Source organism: Sitophilus oryzae, unplaced genomic scaffold, assembly GCF_002938485.1.
Source record: "Sitophilus oryzae breed Bouriz unplaced genomic scaffold, Soryzae_2.0 scaffold_172_pilon_pilon, whole genome shotgun sequence".
Lineage (NCBI taxonomy): Eukaryota > Metazoa > Arthropoda > Insecta > Coleoptera > Curculionidae > Sitophilus > Sitophilus oryzae.
The window spans coordinates 9,702,785-9,720,983 of NW_022146424.1; the positions used below are offsets into that span (position 1 = coordinate 9,702,785).

The 18,199-nt window shown below is 33.0% G+C and overlaps 1 protein-coding gene across 3 annotated transcripts in view; it reads right to left on the minus strand.

Moving 5' to 3' along the window:
- Window positions 1-18,146, minus strand: part of LOC115881474 (ankyrin repeat domain-containing protein 50-like) — a 36,626-nt gene extending 18,480 nt beyond the window's left edge. For 2 of the 3 annotated variants that reach the window (XM_030898956.1, XM_030898955.1), the window contains exons 1-5: window positions 18,014-18,146; window positions 16,032-17,442; window positions 14,056-14,460; window positions 10,872-11,084; window positions 4,834-5,196 (exon numbers count right to left, since the gene is read on the minus strand). In XM_030898956.1, coding sequence (XP_030754816.1) covers window positions 4,834-5,196; window positions 10,872-11,084; window positions 14,056-14,460; window positions 16,032-17,207 — 2,157 coding nt within the window. In that variant the 5' untranslated portion in view covers window positions 17,208-17,442; window positions 18,014-18,146. The remainder of the gene's footprint in view (window positions 1-4,833; window positions 5,197-10,871; window positions 11,085-14,055; window positions 14,461-16,031; window positions 17,443-18,013) is intronic. The other variant, XM_030898957.1, reaches the window with a different exon arrangement.
- Window positions 18,147-18,199: the final 53 nt, after the last annotated feature.

Below are 18,199 nucleotides of genomic sequence, written 5' to 3' on the forward strand. Positions count from 1 at the left end.
CACCTAGATTTTTTTCAAATAATAAAGATTTACTGACGCAAAATCATAAAAATTAAAATATCTGGGAAAATATTTATTTGAGGGGTAGGCAACCTTAATAATATTTTGAAGATATATAAATTCCCCATTGAACACCGGAAAAATATACTGGGTGTTCGATTTAAAATAAATGAGTAACTTGCTTTTAAAAGTGACTAATGTTCCATATTAATTTCGTCTCATCCTGTATAACTTTGCGGGTCAAATTTCAATTTGGTTTAACATACAATGGTTACTGTAATTAAATATCAGGCTATACAAGGTGAACTAAAATTTAGCTAGCTGTTATCGAAATTTAAAATTTTCTCTTCATTTTCACAAAATGTGAAATATGTCAAAATCCTTATATTTTAGGTTAATGCTTCTTTAATAAAACTCACCTTTATTTTTTTCCTAGAATCCGAAAATTAATTAATATATAGAGTGTTCCATTAGAAAAAACACAACTTTGATGTGTAACTTTTTTTGGGGACACCCTGTATAATTCTATATATTTTTATAAAGTGCTTTCAGTTAACCTACATATATGCTGCTAAAATTTCATTTCGATATAAACTACCGTTCTCTTTGGAGCTTCTGCGGCGTATGAGAGGCGCCACCCTGTATGTAAGAATTCACTGATTGTGAAAATTCAAGATAAAAATTGATATTCTAATGTAAAATTAAAAAAGAAATAACTTTTAAAATAAAGTTTTAAAAGTTTTTTTTTTCGTAAAAAAAAATATTTTAAAATGCTGCCAATAAACACACTTTTAACCATTTGTTTTATTAGATCTAAAATTTGACAGATACCATGCAGAGAGGAATAAGTTTAATGCTGTAACAATATATATGACAGAATGTCATAAAACGACGTCAGAGTTGAACTTGAAAATGAAGATCGCTGCAAAATTATATGACGAATGTCATCGATAGTTATTTGCAAGCCAACTTGACGCCGTTTTTTTCTTCCGACCTATGATATTCTTTCGAAATAACAGACTATAATTAAGTTTACACATACAGACAACACAAATGTACTTTACCCTGCCATCAAAATATATCTAAGAATTGTTTAATAAAATCCAACTTTTTAACATATTTTTTAAGACCAAATCTGTAACCCATATGGATAGTTTAAGAACAATTGGAGAAAAAAATTTGGAAATCAATTCCACCGCATGCGAAATTCTGTCTGGTTTAAGCGCTAAAACTAATACAGGTTTTCTAAACTGCGGATCAAGGATTTCCCGTTGATAAATATAGAAGTGTTTGCATCAAATATCCGGGAATTTTGTTATTTTTGTGTAATACGTTAAAGACTTAAAACACATTTTTTTCTTAATAAATATATATGTATAATGATAACTTTTAATCTTTACGTATAAAATCCTAGCGAAACTGAATATCATAGAAGTGCTCTACTTAATTAAAAATAAATAAACATTCTGATGTATTAAATTTTATTTTGTTTACTTTCATACTTTATCTATAAACTAAAAATTCAGCGTGCTGGTGGGAAACATAAGTAAATATAGATCCACCCTAATCTATACGGTAGCCTTTATTGGATTTTGTACTTAATTTAGTCACTGTATAAGATTTTCTATTTTTTGCCATTTAAGTTTAATCAGTTGTTTCGGCAAACTTTTGTTATGCCTATTATATATTTGTATTCAGCTGATGCTGATACTCTTGTAAAACGGGCAAAATAAATGATGTAAACAAACACAAAAGTGACGGTTGTATAAACAAGTATTTTGGAAACTCTCTCGGTTTACTTATTTCTCTAAGGGTGACTGGAACGACGCCGACGTCCCGTAATCCTGCTGTTAAAATATAACAATTGGTTTTTATATATAAAAACCAGTTGTTATGTTTTAACAGTAGGATGACAGGACGTCGTTGCAGCCACCCTAAGGTGTATTATTTCTGTAAATCTATCTATATTTCTTTTAACTATGTTTTCTGTATGCCTGTAAGTAATGCCTGTAAGTATGCCTGTAATGTAAAGTTCTGGAAAATTAAAATAGAAAAATAAAGTTTTCCTGAATAACAGTTTCTGATAAAATTATTTATATCTTCTCTGCCAATGTGCATTAGCAGTTCGTTTCTTAGAAAGTATCGAATATCAAATGGCCCCACTTTCAAAAATATAGTGTAGTAAATTTGATCTTAAAGCTTAAAATAGGAATGGCGACCGGTTTTGGATTTAAAAATATATTTCTAGTTTTATTCGATCTTAAAGTTTGTTATTCCTAAAATACAGAATTTCTCCACTATCCTTTTAAAATTTTAATATTTTTACCGGGTGCGTGTCAAAAGTGGATCACTCTTTTGACTTTTTTATTTTTTCAGATAAAAAAAACGAAATTTGGTATGTTAATATATGACATAAATTAGGATTAATTGACGCCGTATTCAATTGTGTTTGATCACTTTCTGTTCAACCGGAAATGCCTACAACTTTTCATTTTTAAATAGCACACTCGGTATATTCCTAGTTTATTCGATAGCAAATTACACTCTGAATAGAATTACATAACATGTGTCAACTTTTGACATTTTCGGATATGGTTTATTTGAAATTGTAACATGCGGTTCATAACGACAATTTGACTCGAAATAACAAGTGTGTGGTACCAAATTATCCGTAAAAAAATGCTGTTTCCAAATATGCTAATGAGCCACCATCGTTCCATTTGAAAAAAATGGAGATATGATTAAAATACATTGTGGGCATCTTTTAACCGGCAAGGACAAGATACGAAAAACATTAGATCAAATCTATTTTTCCAAGGCTCCTTGACACTCTAGATTAAAATTTAAAATACGATTTTTTTTTTAAGCGAAAATGTCAAAAGTTGGCATAAGATATGTCTCTCAGTGTAATTTTCTATCAAATAAAGTAGAAATATACTAAAAGTGCCATTTAAAAATCAAAAGTTGTAGTAATTTCCGGTGAAACAGGAAGTGACTAAAAACAATTGAATAATTCAATCAATCCTAATTTATGTCATAAGCGGCGGCCATACGGTAGCGACTTGCCTGCACGGTATAGTTTGCGCAAACTAGAAGGAACACTGTGCGGTGTCCACACGATGCAAGTAAGAGCGTACATTCATCATTTTTATTCTGAATTTGTGGTTCCGTTCGTGGAAATGTCAACTGACGAATTATTGTTTTGGTTTGGCTTATTATTGCTTATTGTTAAAGAAAAAACAGCAAAATAAACAGTATAGATCGAAGTGGAAACTGGCTTTTAAATAGAAAACCATTTTCTTGTACGCATCATTTTTTCTGTTTCTATCGGAATAATCTTTCGATTTTATCTTCCATAGGCGTGGCAACGATCAATATCTTTCAATGAAACTCGTCATAAACTCCTTATTGGAATAAGTACGCATATCAGACATTTTCTAAGAGTTGATAACTAATAACACAAAACCCACAAAACTGTACCTTGAACTCGCTGATACCTGCTGATACCGTCTACACGTATGATATCACTGCACAAACTGGTTTGCGCAAACCAAAATCTATATCAGCGCGACGTTTACGCAGGCCGCGCTTGTTGGTTTGTGCGCGCTACCGTTTTACCGTCTACACACAGCGAGTTCCTGATACAAACAGGTTTGTGCAGGTAAGCTCGTGGTAAAGCTTGTACGTGTATATATATATATATATCTATATACTAACATACCAAATCTCTTTTTTTTATCTGGAATATATTTTATTTTAATCTAGTTTTCCAGATAAAAAAGGACGAGCTACTTTCGAGACAAGTATTAACAAACTTTCAAAACATACCAATAAATTGACTCTTTCCTGAAGTTTTTCAAAAAATAAAATATTAGAAAAACAACAATAAGTGAGATAATGAATATTAAGAGTCAATAATGAATATTCCGAGGTATAGTTTATCTGAAGTCAATTGGAATAGATTGGGACTCTTAATTTCAGCACTGTCTTTGTCGGTGCCTCATCGTCTTATTCTTAATCTAAGATCGGGACTAAGGAATTAAGAGTCTCACTACTTTCAATTGACTTCGGAAATACAGTAATATTAAATAACAGTAATTTTACTTTTTAGCTTCAGTTCACATTATATTTTTTTTGTTAAGTTCATTAAAAAATGAGTCTTGCCAACCCATGTTATTCACCCATTGACTACAAATGGCAGAGTGGCAATAGACATTTGTACTTTAAGAGTCCAGTTAAGAGCTCTCTGATGGCAGACTGCGTTACTTGCCATAAATACAGGTGACGTGATACCATTAAGCTTCATTCAGAACCTCAAAATCAGTGGAATAAATTAGTAGTTTCAATTAGCCGTAGAAGTTTGTTTGGCTAATTTTAATGTAAGCATTCAGAACGTCATAATTAGTGGTAGTAATTTTCAATTATTGGAAAAAGTTAACAAACTTTTGACTTTTCCATTGATTATACTTCAAAATTTGCGAGGAATGTTATTTTGGCCTTTGATTATTACCCGCCAAGAAAAATTTTGGTTAGAAATCAAAAGTTTATTGTTTTATAAGCTAAATATTATGCTTTCTCTATGGATACCAGAGACTACCACAAGCTGTTGCTAGGATGTTTTATTAATTTTAATTGTGATTTTTAAACATTGTGAATGATCTTAAACTAAAAAGTATAAAGTATAATTGAAACCACTAATTTATTCCACCAATTGGGAGGTTCTGAATGAAGCTTTACTCTGAATTTGAAATGTACAATTCTGATTAGTTTTTTAGAAAATTAGTTAGTTTCCAAATAAAGTTCGTTAGTCTACGAACAATTCCAATCACTCACCTGACTTCCATAGTCACCTTCACCCACATCCTGTTGCTCCACAGCTCCAGCTTCAAGCAGAAGCTTCAGCACCTTCTGATCCGTGGGCAAACAAGCTCCGAAATTAACACCCGCCGTTTCGTTGCCCTCCAGCAAGCATTCTTCCACCTGACACCCGCTGCATATCAACCACAAAACGGTCAAAGTGTGCGTGTCCAAAGCCGGGTGGACTACGGTTTTGCTGGACAACGGCCCGTCCAGCAAGGTGCAAGAAGTGGCAGTGTTATTGAGGGAGGAGGCGGTTGTCGTGTTTTCAGCTACAAGGAGGTTGTTCTCGCAGCTGGTGGTGAGTAACGGGTCGACGCATTCGATGTTTTTGGGTATCTAGAAGATAAATAAAGGGTTTAAAAGATAAGGGAATGAACAGAAAACCAATATTTTAGTAAAAATTTAATTCTGCTGTAGCAAACAATAAAATTTTAATCATCTCGTTTCGTTTTATACAAATGAAAAGCACGATAGCTGTATGGACTAGCGCTCATTTAAGGGTTATGAAATTAACAGACAAAGCCAAGTGCAGATTCTGTCGATCATAACAACAGACGGCAGAACATATTCTAAGCCAGATCCACAGCCTGACAAATGTGCGGTTTTTGTACTATGGTATGTACGAGGTTTTTTTCGCAAAAAAAAGATCATCGTGCATTTTCTTTTAAATTTTCCTGTATATTTTTCGAAAACTTTTTAGAACTGCCTGTTCACCACAAATTCTATGGCAAAATCTCTGATATTGCCATAGTTACAGCTTTACTCTATGGTTACGGCACTAAAACGAATGCAAATACAGAAAAAAGCTGGTGGCTCTCAAAATTTTTCCAAAAGAAATCTATTTTTTTTTAATTTTCAGACTTAAATAACTCGATTATTTTGGACTTATTTGAAAAATGTTTCTTTTATCGAGATATACCAGTCCTGAAAATATTTGCAGTTATTTAAGACTCACCCTGTATAAAAGGTTCAGTCTTCAACTTTTCGCAAATTACCTATAATTTGCGAATTATATAATTACCTATATAATTTGCGAATCCAGTCCTAACTGGATTCGTAATCTAGACATAAAAAGAGGACCACAATGGATCTAGCACTGGGATAGGCAATTGCTACCTCAAAAAATCAATATATCTAAGAAATAATGCAATGATTGGTAGAGAACGAACAAAAGAAAAAATTAATATTTTTAAGCAAACTTGAAGCTGAAACCTCAGTTTTACCAATGTCTTTACTTTTTGCTTCATTGTCGTTTACCAATACCATTACTAATCTTGTGTTTATTTAAGTGAAATTTTAAATTTAATAAGAAATATTTGATAATGAGGAAAATCACATGTATAACAATTTATCTATTTTGTAAAATTCTATGTTCTAGTCTAAGTGTATGGCACACTTGAGGCATAGAACCTAGCGAAGCGTAGATAAAAAAAGTTTAAAACTAAAAAGTTTTAAAAAATGGCAAAAAATAAAGATAAAATACAAATAATAAGAGGTAAAAATTCAGCAAGAAAATGAAAAAAAAAGAAAACCTCTAGAATCATAGCAACTGAAATAAAAAGTTTAAAATACGGACACAAATTACACAGTGGCTTTATTCTCCGTACACAACTGTACCTAATCAACAAAACTTATATACAGGGTGTTTCAAAACAAATGCGAAAAGCTTTAGGGGGTGATTCCTTGTTCAAAATAAAGGGTAGTTTGCTTTATAAACGTTGGGTCAAAAGTCAACCATTAGGGAGATATCGCGGTACAAAGATGGCGGAAAAATAATGTTTTTATTTTTTATCTTGAAAACGAAAAGAGATAGACTAATGAAATTTTATGGAAGCATTACCTACTGTTATAAAAACACACTTTCAGGTAATTTTTTTACTTTTTAAAATGAGTGGAAGGGGTTGAAATAAACTATCCCTATCATTCTTGTTAACGAAATTTAAAGAAAAATCTTATCAAACACATGCAAATGGTTTAATTTGGATAGTTTTGTTTGTTTAGAAACTTTTTTACCTCTTGTGTTTTTTTCATAAAACTCACCGATTGGAAATTAAAAAATAAAATGTAAGGCATTACATGTCAGGACAAAAAACATTTTTAGATTAAGAATCTAGTGATAATAACGATAATAATAATCATCTAGATAATAACGTATTGCAGTAGAGTAATGTCAAATAAATAATATTAGGAACATTCTAAAAAGTAACAGCGGCCGACTAGATTTTTTCCTAAAAAAATTACAGCAGCCCACTCTATTCTTTATCAGAAAATGTTTTTTGTCCTGACATGTAATGCTTTACATTTTATTTTTTAATTTCAAATTGGTGAGGTTTATCAAAAAAATACAAGAGATAAAAAAGTTTCTAAACAAACCAAGCTATCCAAATTAATTTTTTTGCATGTGTTTGATAAGATTTTTCTTTAAATTTCGTTAACAAGAATGATAGGGGTAGTTTATTTCAACCCCTTCCACTCATTTTAAAAAAGTGAAAAAATTACCAGAAAGTGTGTTTTCATAACAGTAATGTTTCCATAAAATTTTATTAGTCTATCTCTTTTCGTTTTCAAGATAAAAAATAAAAACATTATTTTTCCGCCATCTTTGTACCGCAATATCTCCGTAATGATTGACTTTTGACCCAACGTTTATGAAGCAAACTACCCTTTATTTTGAACAAGGAATCACCCCCTGAAGTTTTTCGCATTTGTTTTGAAACACCCTGTATATACTGTACCTAAACAACAAAAAATATTCTATTGTTATTTCAAAGTATTTATATTTCTATTTGTTGTTGAGTTAAGGAATGTCATCGATGTTCATTTCCAAGCCAAGTGGACGCCTTATTTTTCCCAATCATACGGTATAAACATTGCTTAAAAGATAAAAATTGAAGATGTAAAGATATATTCCTTAATAAAAATCAAACTATACTTTTTGACAAAAATCAAAATAAAAGGATGTCTATTATTAGAGTAATTGTATTAAAATAGTCTATAGTGACTCTCACCACGAATAGGTTTTAATAGCTGTTATAACCGCTCTAATTTTATAAAACGACCACATTTCCAATACGAATATAAACACATCTGGCAGCCGAATGCCGTTATCAATGAACTTTTCCCATTCAGAATTGCAATAGACCCCCAGCAGATAAAACGCGAAATGGATATTATCGAAATAAAACTTGTTTCGTTTTTATTTGCTAACAATACGACGAACTTTTATCTGGAAAAGTTACATATATACAGTGTGGTACCTCTCATACGACTCGGACTCTTTAAGAAGAACGATCATTTGAATTAAAAAAAATACAGACCATACTATCATAGACAAATGAAACAAGTTTAGATTGGAAAGTGCCCATAAGGACAATGTAAACCCTATTTGGCGCTATTCTTGCAACGGTCGCGACCCAAAGCTTTTAATAATTTCAGATCGATTCGGGTTTTTCCGGAATTATGTCGTCAAATATTATTTATTCAAATATATTATTATTTTCTTTTAATTTTATAAATAAAATACAATGTGTTACATACATGAAACTTTATTTTATATAAGGACTAGCGTGTACCAGCACAGATTAAGTATACTATATGTATACAGATAAAAATCTTATCCCTAATTCGTGGTACGAAAATTGTTTTTTATGGCGATGTGCAAAACGAGTCAAATTTCCTGTGCGCAAAAATAAACTCGCGTAAAATAACAATAAACAGCGTAATAGAGAGATATCGCTAAACCGAATAGAGTGCATGGACGTTAATAAGGCCAGGTATTATTTCCTTTACGTCAGGTGGTAAAGATAACTCTAGGTGGTAAGGTGGTAACTCTAATAATAATAACTCTACGTGGTAAAAATAACTCTCTTCGTTTATAGTTATCGGATCGGAAAGAATTCTGTTCGTGTCCCGTCCGCTATTTAAACTTAACCTAGAATTTTTTTTTAGAATTTAGAAATTCTAAAATTCTAAACTTAACCTAACTTTGAATTTAAAACTTTGAAATTGTTTTGTTTACTAGGTATTTTAAAAGTAAAGGGCTAAAGTGCTTATTTCCAGTGCTTTATTGTTCAACGTCTGCCAGTGGGTTTAGGGCAACAAGCAACAAATTCTCTTAGAAGGGCGTGTCGTCATCTGCTGTATACCTAAGCCTCTTTATAGGTTCTTTAATATTGGAAGAGGTGGAAGAGGAAGAATAAAACTAATTCCAGCTACTTAAATATCAAATTACCTAATAAAACTAAAGTAATAATTCAAAACAATTCAAACATAACCTAAAATAAAAGATCTCGCCGGCCGGCCCCGGTTGTCAAATACCCGCACATGCCCATTAAGCAATTTTTAAACGTTATTATTTAGAAATAGCGCTTGGTGTAGTTGATCCGCAAATTACGTCAGGCTTTTATATTTTTTGAAGATTCTGACTTTGACAAGAGAAAATTATTTCTGTTATTATTTGGCGGTTGTTCTTAGCAACCGCTATAGCAGCGCCAGAAAATGCTTACAACGGTCGCGACCCAAAACAATTATATATTCTAGCGGGCTTTCCAAACTAAATATATTTCCTCTATCTATGCATACTATTTACCAATGAACTAAAATAATAGCAACTGTCACCGTCGAGAAACCTCGTTTTGCATTGTTACCTGTTCAGTTTTAATTTAAAAATAGATGCAGTTTTTCTCAAATTACTTAAAAACGGCTTGCCCAAAATTGTTCAAATTTGGCATGTGTTTTCAGCATAACCAGACTTTTAAAAACCCTATTTACGACTTCACTGCAAAATTAATAGGGGAGCCAATATTTGGACAGTTCAAAATTTGCATGACATGACCTATGTTTCCAACGACGATGCACCACCCTGTATACCGATCTGGTCATCGAAACTGCGTGGTCTGGGTTTTAACGTATAAGACAGTGATGCAAACAGCTTAAATGAAAAATGAAATGTATTAAAAAGAAATAAAAGTTAGGTTGATACATTTTTTCTATGCGGTATTGTCGGATTTTGCATCAAAATTTCAAACAGGTGTTTACGAAAAATGTTGCATCTAGGGTTGGAACTTTATTTATCACTATTAGTTACTCGTTTTACTACAGCTGTAATAGATTCTTAAACAACTGTCTAACATAAATGAGCATTATTGAATAGCTTAGATACAGTTCATACCAAATAAACTTTTAGTCACGTGATTAAGTTTGATCGGTACAGCGTTGCCCACTTTTATATATTATTTTTAATCAAAATAGTTTAGGAAACAAAAATAAATTAATTATAAAAAATATATAAACAGTTATTATTTACATCATCCAAACTCGCCTTCTTAACAGTACTTACGGGACATAAACGACCATTACTACCGCTTTACCGTTCAAAATATTCTAATAAAGTTGCGATGAGTTTTTTACGGCTATTAAGCTATCTTGTACACTTGGCACTAAAAGAGGTTCTAAAAAGAACAATTCGACTGCTAGTAAACATTTTCAAGCTTCACAACACTATTTATTTAAACCAAAAACTCGTAACAAAAAACTAAAGTGTCAAAACGAATGACAATGTCAGGAAATAAATAAATAAATGCGGCAACTTGACATTTTTTTACAGCAGAGCTACGACCTGAATCCCTAGCGCGAAATTTAAATTCCAGTTAGTCAGCACGGCGCCGAATATGCCCATGGTTCGCAACAATGAATTTAAAAATCGCGCCCTCGATTACGTAGCTAAAAGTTTAATTGATATGAAATATATATTATCTTCGTTTATTTTATTTCTCATACGAACCGGCAACACTGTATGTCGGTTTCTATTTTGCCTCTCTCGTCTGTCAACCGGTCGTATATAGTTATCTCTGTCCTATACATTAAAGTCCAGACCACAGAAATAAAGTGACCAGGGCTAGTATATAATGTTCTTGTTAATAACTAATACAGTATTGTGATAAATCTCGGTTCAAAAAATAACTGAATGAAAGTAAAAAATCAGCTACTAAAAGTAATAAAAATGCCATTACTTGATTAGAAGTTTTTCTCAGTTTGTTCACCTCTGCGTAGATTGGATGTTTGTCCGACGACGGACTCTTCAAATTGACATTTTCGAATTTCGTTTCGATGTTGCCGTCGTCCAGATTATTTTGACTGGTCTCGGTGTCGACAAAACTCGTATCCAGACCGTCGACGTTGTCTAGATCGAACGTCAGATCTTTCTCGTAGGTTTTTGTCAATTCCTTGAAAGACAACAGACAAGTAAAACTTGCACTTAAGCTCGAGCAATCAAAACACGGCGTGTTCTGATTGCTAGAGCTATATTATTATAACTTCAACCTTATTTCAGAATAAAAGCATAAAAAACAATTGCATGCGAAGGCCATGTGTCAATCAAAAAAAATGTCCCTTGAAAAAGTCAATGTCTTAATTATTATGCTTAGAAGGAAGTTTTATGAAGTTTTTGCTAATAAATTAGGTCAATCTACGTCTATATATAGTTTGAATAAAAATATTAAGGAAGGAGTATAATGCTATATATGTATTCATGCATGGTAGGAGAAGGTGGGGATCTAGGGTGGGGATCCTTGACAGTACTGTTTGACGATTTATTTGACACATTTGAATTTGATTCGAAATTTTGTGGATTTGTCAGTCTCTACTAAGGTTTTTTACTTTTTTTGACTTTACCTGCACCCCTTCATACCTGGAGTCTCCACTGTTTAAAGGCTACCCGTACTGGCAAACGTGGGCCTCTGCCACTATAAATCACAGAGGTGGCGCCCGAGAGATCTAGATTTACCACTAGGCGTCAATAAGGCTATTTTTCACAGAACCAAAGAAATAGCCTTACAGTAGCGTGCGGTAAATCTCAGTCAATAATCGAGAGAAATAATGGAATAACTTTTCGCTAGTAAGTGACTATATAATATAGTAAACTGATCACTTATAAAAAATTCACTTAAAATTAACTAATTACATATTTCTTCTTGCATTTTTGCTTTTATTTTCAACTTGTCAAAGATTAGATGTCAAAGAATTTAGATACATCAATTTGACTTATCAACTTCAGTAGCGAATCTGACGTGTGTGTTGTCGTAAATAATTATTATAACTTATCTATTTTTATTAGAATTATATATTTTCATAACAATTTTAATAACTATAGCAACATTTTTTATTGACTGTTGGGCAATAAAACAACAAATTATTGAATCTACCCTACACCCTACATAATATTTTTACACGTTTTGAATAAAATTAGAACGGCATTGATAGACCGGAATTTAAGTCGGCCATTTTTGGCCTACATCGCGCTCGACTTAAATTTTTTGATATTGTTACGTTTTTCGTCCATTCCTTTAGTCTAATCTATTTAAACATCTTTTATTTTACACTAAGTAAAAATACGATAACGATAAAACTACTTAAAGAACTATTAACTTATTATTATCAACTATTTATCTAACAGGAATTTATTTTGAATTTAGCGCGGCAATTGTACGCGTCGACCGATCTCTTTGTTTCTGTCACTCTTTTGCGCAGGCCTCGGGTTATATACCCACAGCTAAACAGTTCTCGAATAGTCCATTAGATTATTAGATGCATAGAGAAAACTTGTAGAATGTTCTCATATGTACGGCGCCATTCCAGTGGAACTCAATTTTTCTTGAACGTTCGATGAGTCACGTTCGTCTCTTCTTTAATGCGATATTAAGGTCATATAAGGGTGGGACATATTAGAGCGGATTAGGCTGAGTCCACACAGGTCCGCAACAATATGCTCCTTCCTTAATCTTTTTATTCGAAGATAAGGTAATACAGTTTTAAAATCTGATAGAAAATTGTACATTTACTGTACCAAAAATACATTTCTGCCCCTTTTTAACAAAAATCACCCAACGTTTTTTGAAAAACGTTTAATACAAAATAATCTTAAAAAAAAACAAAAAAGTTTGAAGTACGCGAGGACCTATTCAGACAAGAAGCGGCTGTACTACCACAGATTAGGTATACTATATGTATACAGATAAAAATCTTATCCCTAATTCGTGGTACAAAAATTGTTTTTTATGACGATGAGCAAACGAGTAAAATTTCCTGTGCGCAAAAATAAACTCGCGTAAAATAACAATAAACAGCGTAATAGAGAGATATCGGTAAACCGAATAGCGTGTATGGACGTTAATAACGCCAGGTGTTATTTCCTTTACGTGAGGTGGTATTAACTCTCTTCATTTATAGTTATCGGATCGGAAAGAATTCTGTTCGCGTCGCGTCCGCTATTTAAACTTAACCTAACTTTGAATTTAAAACTTTGAAATTGTTTTGTTTACTAAGTATTTTAAAACTAAAGGGCTAAAGTGCTTATCTCCAGTGCTTTATTGTTCAACGTCTGCCAGTGGGTTTAGGCAGTGGCGGATACAGAGGGGGGCCCATGGGGCCCGGGCCCCCCCTAAAATCTGTAAATTGGGTAAAATATTAGGCTTTTGGGTTAAAAATGGCGCCCTAAAAAGCAAATTCTACCTTTGGCCCCCCCCTAAAATAAATTCCTGTATCCGCCCCTGGGTTTAGGGCAACAAATTCTCTTAGAAGGGCTAAGTCGTCATCTGCTGTAAACCTAAGCCTCTTTATAGGTTCTTTAATATTGGAAGAGATGGAATCCATATTTTGGGCCATATTTATTTAATTAAAACTAATCCCAGCTACTTAAATATCAAATTACCTAATAAAACTAAAATAATAATTCAAAACAATTCAAACATAACCTAAAATAAAAGATCTCGCCGGCCGGCCCCGGTTGTCAAATACCCGCACATGCCCATTTAAGCAATTTTTAAACGTTATTTAGAAATAGCGCTTGGTGTAATTGATCCGCAAATTACGTCAGGCGGTAACGTTATTAGCGGGCGTTGCCTTAAAAATTGACTCGCGCATATCGTAACTGTCAAAATAAGGTACGCGTAAATACTGCATGAGGCTATTCGGTTTTCCGATATCTCTCGAATAACTGGGCTGGTCAGGCGCTGTGCACAATTGCAGGCGGGTAATAAGTGGGCGTGCTATGTGCGCAAACCAGTAACCTAACTAGTGCCCGATTCCGAAAATTGGAACCACGAAAAACAATAAAGAAAAAACAAAGTTTATAATCTGTATAATCTGTGGTACTACTGCACGAGAACAATAAACAAGAAATCCTGGAAAAAGCTATACCTGTAGTGCTTTCAAATCCGCGTAAATCTCCGTCGACGTCTTCTCCAGAGAATTCCCCGACCCGGCACCTCCCCTGTCCTGCGTCAGTCGGTACATCAACGTCGGACACTTCTGGCCCGGTTTCTCGCTGAGGAACTGCTCCATCCTGGTCAGGTGGAACGCGTAGTCGTAGATCTCCTGGTTGTTGAGAGTGGAGGCGTGCAGGGTGTAGTACATGGCGAGGACGCAGTGCCCGTGGAAGATGTTGCACAGGTACTTCTGGGTGCAGTGCTTGATGTCCAGCAGCCACTCGGCGAAGGAGTGGTGAAAGAGGCGGACGCAACCGCCCTTGGATATGACGATCACGCGCTTGAGGAGGTGGAAACGTTTGCGGAAGTCTTCCAGGGTGATTTTCGAGTTGTTGACCTGAGTAAAAAAAATGTTAAGGAAAATGAAATAAACACTTTGTCCAAATATACTAGGTAATAGAGATAAGCAAAACTGCGATTCTCCCCTTGCGATTTTTAAATCCCAGCGACTCTAACTTGCGATTGCGATTTTAATATTTACCAAACCAAATTATTTGTAAAAATGCTTTTTCATATGATTAAAAATACGATTTGGGCATCTTGGCACCTGGCCAGAACAAGACGCGAAAAACAATAAACAATCGAATCTATTTTTCCAAGGCATCTTGATTAAAAATTAATGTTTTTAACACAGCTATGACATAATAAATTGAAAGTCCATTCTATTCAGAGTGTCATTTTCTATGAAATAAAAATTAAAAAATACCGAGGGTGCCATTTAAAAATCAAAAGTTTTCGGTGAAACAGGAAGTGGCCAAAAACATTTGAATACGTCAATCAATCCTAATTTATGTCATATACTAAGATACTTGTTTTTTTATCAGAAAAAAATAAAAAAGATATAGGGGTGAACCACTCTTTAGAAACACCCGGTATATTATGATCGTGGCCCTAGAAAAATAATACCCTCTCTATAAATAAATAATATCAGAGAGAAAATTCAATCGCAGTTTACTATAAAATGCTTCAATCGCAACTCGAAATTTAAACTCGCAGATAGAAATCGCGGTCCCAGTTTACAAAATCACAATCGCAGGAAAATGAAGATCGCTGTCATTTTATATGTAAAATTAGATGAGGAATGTCATCGATGTTTATTTCCAAGCCAACTGGACGCCGTTTTTTTTCGATCATACGGTATAATGTTCATATATTTTATATAATGTATTAACGTGTATAATTCGAGGTATAATTTTATAATGATGTTAACATATTTGGGCAAATTATATATTTTATTTTGTAACGGCTTTCTAAAATTTTAAATAAATAAATCACTGATAAAAAAAGATATATAATTGAATGAAAAAAATCTAATTTAATAATTTTATTCCTTGTAACTTTTCCTACAAACTACATTTATTCAGGTTTTTTTGTAAATAGAATAACAAAACCCAAGAGTGTGAGTATGTTATATGTTATGATTCCTAGAATAAAAAAAAAAATTTTTTTGGCAAAAACATCACTTACTTTAAACTTGAGTAATTCGTTTTATTTCTTCGTATTTATGGCTCAACTAATAAATTTGATTTACCTCGTTTAATGGAACAATTTCATTTAAAATACTAGAAATAGCTTCAGAAATTATAATCTTGTAAAAAAATGATTTGAATTTTATATTAGGTATCCTGTAATATTTTAGAATAATATTTCTTATTAAAATTTTCTATATTGACAAACTCTGCTTTTTATTATAAATTACTCAAATGCCCAGACAAATGCTTAATGATTAATACATAATAAAATTAGACCCCCATATTATCAAAAGTATGAATTATTAATATACATAATAAAATGTTTCTGCCTTGAGCCAATGTAAATAAATGAATGAATATTTAGACAACCATTGAAATTCATAAACAGAGACATTTGAATTGAAAATTAAAGTAACATAAAAATCTATAAACTTACCTTAACAATATCATACAACAATGCTTCATTCAACGCACATTTAGCAGCTAAAATCACGTTTAGCAAAGGCTGTACTTTCGCAAATTGTCTCCTGTTAAATAACCTCTGACACAGCCACAAATATAGTCCATTCAAAGTTCCAGGAATTTCACGTATCTCCCTCAACACTATAAAATTATCAGCCACACCATCTAGCACTTTCTCTAAATACAGAAAGCAACCATTGCTTTTAATATGTAACTGATTGAGCATCTCGGCCGTATCTCTACTTATGTGTTGTCTAAGGCTGTTTTCCTGATCTAAACGTGCTAAAATATATTGTTGGACGTCCCGAACAACTTGCGTCTTCCTCAAATCATCCAGACTGAGTTTTCTGAAGCCAGTGAACATTTTTGCAATGCTCTTTGACTGTTTTTTAGCTGTGCACACCAACAGTAACCACTGAGGGAATAAATGATGGTGGTTTGCTAGTAGTTCTGCTATAGTTCTAGATTGGGAGCTTCTTTCCTTAGGTTTTGACCTGGTCAAAGTAGAATTTGAATAAACAAAACTGTGCTCATCGATTGAATCGATAATAAGGAATAGGGATGTTTTTGGCGGGTCAATTTCAAGTAACGGAAACAATAAAGCTCTCTTTAAACAGTCATCTGGATTACTTTCTATATTCTTTGCTCTTAAAGCAATTTGAATTTCAGGATCAGACTTTAACTTCTCTAAATAGGCATCTGCAATCACCGTGCGAGGATTTACTGGTAGAGTTGAAATAGCAGCAGGTTCGGTAGACTCCAAATTAGAATATAAACTTTCTTGAGGTACATTTTGCTTTTCTTGCGCCAATTTTCTTCTGATGCTCCGCTCTTTATGACTCTCTGTTGAATGATTTAATATTTGTGTAACTAAGGATCGCACAAATTCACTCAAAGAAAGACTTTTTTCATTATGGCCTTGCAAGAAATGGTAGCAGAGCAGTCTTCGGTTTAAGGCTCTCTGTTGTCTGCCTGAAGGACCTTGAGAGGGCCAACATAACTCTGAACAGAAAGTGGTCTTGCCGCAGCCTGAGCTACCTAGTAAAAGAGCCCCACAAGTTTTCGAAACGGGTCTCTGATCTAAACAGTGCAGGAGTTTTTGGAAGGCCCACTCTCTACAATAAAACTTCTTCCTGTCTTCTTGGGCCATGGTAAAAAATAAATCTACATGTATTTGTCGAACGGACGTCAAATAATTGGGCTTTAGGTAACCTTCTCACAGTAAACAATTCCAGTCTTATAATTCGCTCAGTTTACGTATTAAGTTGCACTAATCTACATTTTCCAAGAAATTCAGTTACCTCTTTCTCATAAAACATGAGTTACCGAATTTAAGAATATTTGTTTTAGTATTTTCCATAGCCAATGTTTCCAAAAAGTTTTCACTAAAATGAAAAAAAATATATTATAATTAATAACGCGTAACCGAAATTAAAAATCTGAACATAATTTGCATCACAATGCCCACAAGCCAAAAAGCACCAAATTACGTTGTAAAAACAATAACTAATTAAAATATGAAATGGGATAAATTCTAAGTTCAATGTAAATTTAATTTTTTTAAGGTCAAAGATGACTCATAGACTTTTAAAAAGGAGATTGTGCATCGAAAAAGTGCAGGGGGAAATAAGAAATACGCAAATTTTAGAAGAGATAATTGAGAAATTATTTTCATGAAAGTTATTATCCATATAAGTCTAGATTTTATTAAAAAGTTATAAAAAGTGGAATGTGATACTATGAAATAAACAAAGCAAAATACTAATTTAAATACAATATAAAACACTGGAGAAGCATAATAAATTTAGTGACGACAAAATCAATTTAAAACACACTGTTTACACTAGTTAATTTATAATTTTGTCTAAATAGGAGATAAAATTATCGCCTAATTCCTCGTCTCCGAAAACACCCACGTACGGCCTTCAAATTATAACAAAATTCAGTTGAACTTACCACTTTCTATTCAGAAACTAACTTCGAACTAAAAACACCCCAAAACGAAACCGCTTTAATAAAATTTTCTCTTTATTTATTAATTTTTTGCCATAAATATTTTTGGTTATGACAAAATCTCTGTCAAACTGAGTAATTGATAATGTCACCGGCAGAGAGCGCCTGCCCCGAAGCACCAAATTCAAA